At 40.8% G+C, this 4,953-nt stretch overlaps 1 protein-coding gene across 1 annotated transcript in view; it reads left to right on the forward strand.

The window, feature by feature from the left end:
- The window catches only part of TRPM1 (transient receptor potential cation channel subfamily M member 1), a 219,368-nt gene that overhangs the window by 171,681 nt on the left and 42,734 nt on the right, over positions 1 to 4,953 (forward strand). Inside the window, exons 25-26 of the mRNA XM_042782188.1 lie at positions 428 to 630; positions 1,237 to 1,369. Coding sequence (XP_042638122.1) covers positions 428 to 630; positions 1,237 to 1,369 — 336 coding nt within the window. The remainder of the gene's footprint in view (positions 1 to 427; positions 631 to 1,236; positions 1,370 to 4,953) is intronic.

Genomic DNA, 4,953 nt, shown 5'->3' on the forward strand with positions numbered 1-4,953 from the left:
GTAGGTCTCCTTTTTTTTGGTATTTTCACGCAAATTCTTCTGCTAGTTGGGGTTTAGTCCAAATCTGCATCCTTTCCTTCAAGGCTCAGGGGCCCAAGATTATCTTCTGTGTCTGTATTAATTGGTTTCCCTTTTCTTTGTTGAAGAGGGTCTGTGCAATCCTTCTGCCTAGTCCGCCATCTTGCCCCGCCTCTGTGGTGTGGTTTTTCAAGAAAGCTGTCTATCTACTTAATTTTTAGTTATGTCCTTAAGCATAGATAATCCACATTGATAGACAAACAGAGAAAATGAGTAATCCGTAAATCAGTCCTAACTGGCATTAAAAGACATCTTTATATTTTCTGATTCTTCTGGGAAATTACAATTTAATTTAAAAAAAAAAAAAAGCAAGCATATAAATAACTGTAAAAATGTCTTCTTTTAAAAGCAATACCTTCTTTGAAGTAAAATCAATATCCAATCAAGTGTGGAAATTCCAGAGGTACCAGCTGATTATGACATTTCATGACCGGCCAGTTTTACCACCACCAATGATCATTTTAAGCCACATCTACATCATCATTATGCGTCTTAGTGGTCGCTGCAGGAAAAAAAGAGAAGGGGACCAAGAAGAACAGGATCATGGATTGAGTATGTGCAAGACCCCTTCATTTGCATCCTGAGCTAATTTCTAGAATTCCAACTGACTCTCACTAAACTACTTAAATGTGAAAACACAACACTCTAGCCTAATTGCTGTTCTTTTCAGAACACATTTCATTTTGTGTCTATTTTATTTGGGTTTTGTTAATTATGAGTAATTTAGATTACTGAAGGCCCCTAGGTGAGGAAAACTGTTTGCACTTGACTGTTAACCTAGAGGTTGACGATTGGAAATCACCCAGGGTACCAAGGAAGAAAAGGGTCTAGAAATCTGCTTCGCTTGAGATTGTTGTTGTTAGTTGCCATCGAGTCAACTCCAATTCAAGGCAATCTGTATGTCACAGAGTAGAACTACTCCAAAAGGTTTTCTTGGCTGTACTCTTATGGAAGCAGATCACCAGGACTTTTCTTCCAAGGTACTGCTAGGTGGATTGGAACCAACAACTTTGGGTTAGCAGTCCAGCACAAACCGTTTGCCACGTAGGGACCTTTCTGTAAGTTAGGCTGTGAAATTTGCAATAACAAGACTGAATGGATTCTTCCCAAATATCTTTTGTTTTTGTTCACATGACAAACACTCCTCCCGTTAAACAGAGCTGTTTCTGAGTGAAGAGGAGCTGAAGCGGCTGCATGAGTTTGAGGAGCACTGCGTGCAGGAGCATTTCCAGGAGAAAGAAGACGAACAGCAGTCGTCCAGCGACGAGCGCATCCGCGTTACAAGCGAGAGGTGCAGACCAGTGTGTCCTCACCACGGGACAGGCTGGCCAAGGGTTTTCGGAACCCTCCACCAAACCTATGAGGGATGCCAAACTACATTCAAGTTTGTTTATGTTTATTCAAACTTGGGATTTAAACGTGCTTATAAAGAGGAGCTCTGGTGGTGTAGTGCTTAAGGCACTTGACTGCTAACCAGAAGGCTGGCGGTTCAAACCCACCAGCCACTCCTCAGAAGGACGGTTGGGCAGACCCAAGGAGGGGTCGCTATGAGTCGGGTCCCATTCGACGGCACATAACAACAACAGCCTGCCTTAATGGAGAGAACGTTACAGGACTATGTAATTGAAAACAACTTTCTCCCTGCTCTTGTACATACTTTTCCTATTGCCTAGCTTGGTGTTCCCCTCCTGATTGCCCCCTCAACCTCCCTCATGTCTTGCTGCTCCTCCAGGACCCATTTCCCAACCTAACCAGGCAGAGGTAAGGGCCCCCTCCTCCCTGTGCTGATGAACACATTTGTCCCCTATGAGGGTAGAAGCCTCAAAATTAGGGCAGCATCTCTGCTGCAGACACTTTTGCATCCTCAAGACCATGCAATATCAGCATAACCTACATGGTAGATAATTTTTTTTTTTTTTTTAAAGTCCAGTCGATTTCAATTCATACAGATCCTATGTGTTAAAGAGAACTTCTCCATAGGGTTTTTCTGGCTGTATTTAATCTTTTTCTTTTGTTTGTTTGTTTGTTCAGTGAAAGGGGAATCATGGCAACTCAGAACAATAGAAATTGTTACTTGCAACTTAAGTATTCCATTGAGCACATCAATGATATTCCAGAGAGAGTTGCTGGCAGGAGATTTCTGGCTGGCTTTTATTTTATTTTATTTTATTTTATTTTTATTGTGATTTGGTGAAAGTTTACAGAGAAAATTCATCTTCCATACAGCAGTTCACATACACTTTCTCTCATGACATTGACTGTAATCTCCCACAAGGCAGCAGCTATCCTCCCACTTCTTCCCCATAGCCACCTCTTCCCTCCCATGTCCTCCTGCCACAGGACCTGTCTCTCTATGCATGCATAGACCTTCTGTTCTCCCACGACTGATCTCTCCAAGGGGTGTATCTGCCTAATGTAATGTTCAGCTCATATGCCTGTCTTTCATTTGGCTGGAGACCACAGGAGTGGGTTAAATTCCAGACCTGAAGATCAGCTAAGGGCCAGTCTCAGGGGTTCCACCAGGCTCCAACAGACCAGAAAATCTGGTCTTTTTTTTTTTTTTTTAAATGATTTTGAGTTTTGTTCCACATTGTTCTCCCACTTTATCCAGGATCTCCTTCTCATAGACCCCCTCTAAGTCGTTCACAGTGGTAACTGAGCACCATCTAGTTCTTCTCGTCTCATAGTCGTATAGGCTGAGGATCGCATGATGTACCAGTCACTTGGACTAATTATTTCCATTCATCTTTGATATTCTTCATTCTTCTTTGCTCTGGATAAGGAAAGACCCATTGTTGCATCTAGATAGCCACTTGCAAGCTTTTAAGATCCCAGTTGCTACTCGCCAAAGTAGGATGTGGAACAATGTTTTTGGGTAGTATGTTATGCCAATTGAGCTTGATGTCCCCTGTAACCATGGTCCTGACCCCACAGGTCCAACTGCTCATTCCCTCTGGGTAGCTGGCTGTGGTCAAGAAGTGACTGCAGCCTTGTCCTTTGTCAGCTCTTCTATATACCTGGACATTCTTACAGAACATACAAATACATTTGTAGAAACATTGTCTGCCAACCCTATACATGCTCATGGGCACACTCCCCCCTGCACAGACATACCTGATCATTTAGCCTGTCTACTCGTCTATCCCCCAGAAGGTCAATGTTTACCATCACTGACAAAGCAGCACACTATGTGCAGAAGGGTTCATCTTTGTTGTCTGGACCTCCCATGCATCTCTCTACATCTTCATCTTCCTCAATGCCACCATGTGGATCACTCACATTAGGTACATTTCCCTTCCCTTCATCCAAATCAATACTTGTCTCTACCTGTCTAGCAGTGTTTCCTCCCCTCCCCTCGTACCAGCAAAGAAAGTTTCCTTCCATACATAAATCTTTCCTTGACTTTTTACAACGGACTAACACAATATTTGTCCTCTGTGATTGACTTATTTCACTTAGCATAATCTCCTCCGAGTTCATCCATGTTATGGAGTGTTTTGCAAATTCTACGTTATTCTTTAGGATTGAATAGTATTCCATTGTATGTATGTACCATAGTTTGGTTATCCATTCTTCTGTTGATGGGCACTAGGTTGTTACCATCATTTTGCTATTGTAAATAGTGCTGCAATGAACATTGGTGTGCATTTATCTGTTCTTGTCCTGGCTCTCACTTCTTTAGGATATATTGGAATTGTGGGGTCAGATGGTATTTCTAATTCCAACTTTTTAAGGAATTACCATACTGTTCTCCACAGTGGTTGTTTCATTTGACAGTCCCACCAGCAGTGCAGGAGAGTCCCAATCTCTCAACATCCTCAGCAGCATTTGTTGTTTTCTGTCTTGTTGAACTTTGCTACTAGTGCTAGGGCAAGATGGTATCTCATTGTTGCTCTGATATGCATTTCTCTAATGGCTAGGGATCATGAACATTTCTTCATGTGTTCGTTGGCACCTACATATCCTCTTTGGTGAAGTGTCTATTCATGTCTTCCACCTATTATTTAATTGGATTATTTGTCTTTTGGTTGTTGAGGTGTTGGTATTTTCTATAAATTTTAGAGATAGGTCACTTTTCAGATATGTCATTGCCAAATATTTTTTCCAACTATGTAGGTTCTCTTTTGACTGTTTTGGAGAAGCATTTGGAAGCACAAAAAGTTTTAACTTATGTGTAGTTTCTCTTCTGCTGTTTATGCATTTTGGGTTATGCTTGATAGTCTATTTATGCTATATATTTGGGCCCCTAAATTTGCCCCTAGTTTTTCCTTGAAAACTTTATAGTTTTAGGTTTCACATTTAAATTTTTGATCCATCTGGAGTTAGTTTTTGTGTATGGTATGAGGTACAGATCTTGTTTCATTTTTCTGCAGATGGCTATCCAGTTTTGCCAGCAGGCAATCTCTTCTCCATTTAATGGATTTTAGCCCTTTGTCAAAAATCAGTGACCATTGGTCGATGGATCTATTTCTCGGTTCTCAATTCTATTCCATTAGTCTATGTGTCTGTTGTTTTACCAACGCCAGGAAGTTTTGATTACTGTATAGTAGTTTTGAGATCTGGAGTGTGAGACCTCCTACTTTGTTCTTCTTCTTCAGTAGTGTTTTGCTTATCCAAAGTTTCTTTCCTTTCCATATAAAGGTAGTGATTGCTTTTTTCATATCCTTAAAGAATGTTGATGGGATCTGGACTGGGATTGCATTGAATGTATAGATTGCTTTGGGTAGAATTGACATTTTCACAATGTTCAATCTTCCTATCCAAGAGAATTGTGTATTTTTCCATTTATGTAGGTGTCTTATAGTTTCTTGACGTAGTGTTTTGTAGTTTTCTTTGTACAAGTCTTTTGTGTCCCTGGTAAGATTTATTCCCAAG

This window comes from Orycteropus afer, unplaced genomic scaffold (assembly GCF_000298275.1).
Source record: "Orycteropus afer afer isolate SDZICR_OR568_19922 unplaced genomic scaffold, OryAfe1.0 scaffold00256, whole genome shotgun sequence".
Lineage (NCBI taxonomy): Eukaryota > Metazoa > Chordata > Mammalia > Tubulidentata > Orycteropodidae > Orycteropus > Orycteropus afer.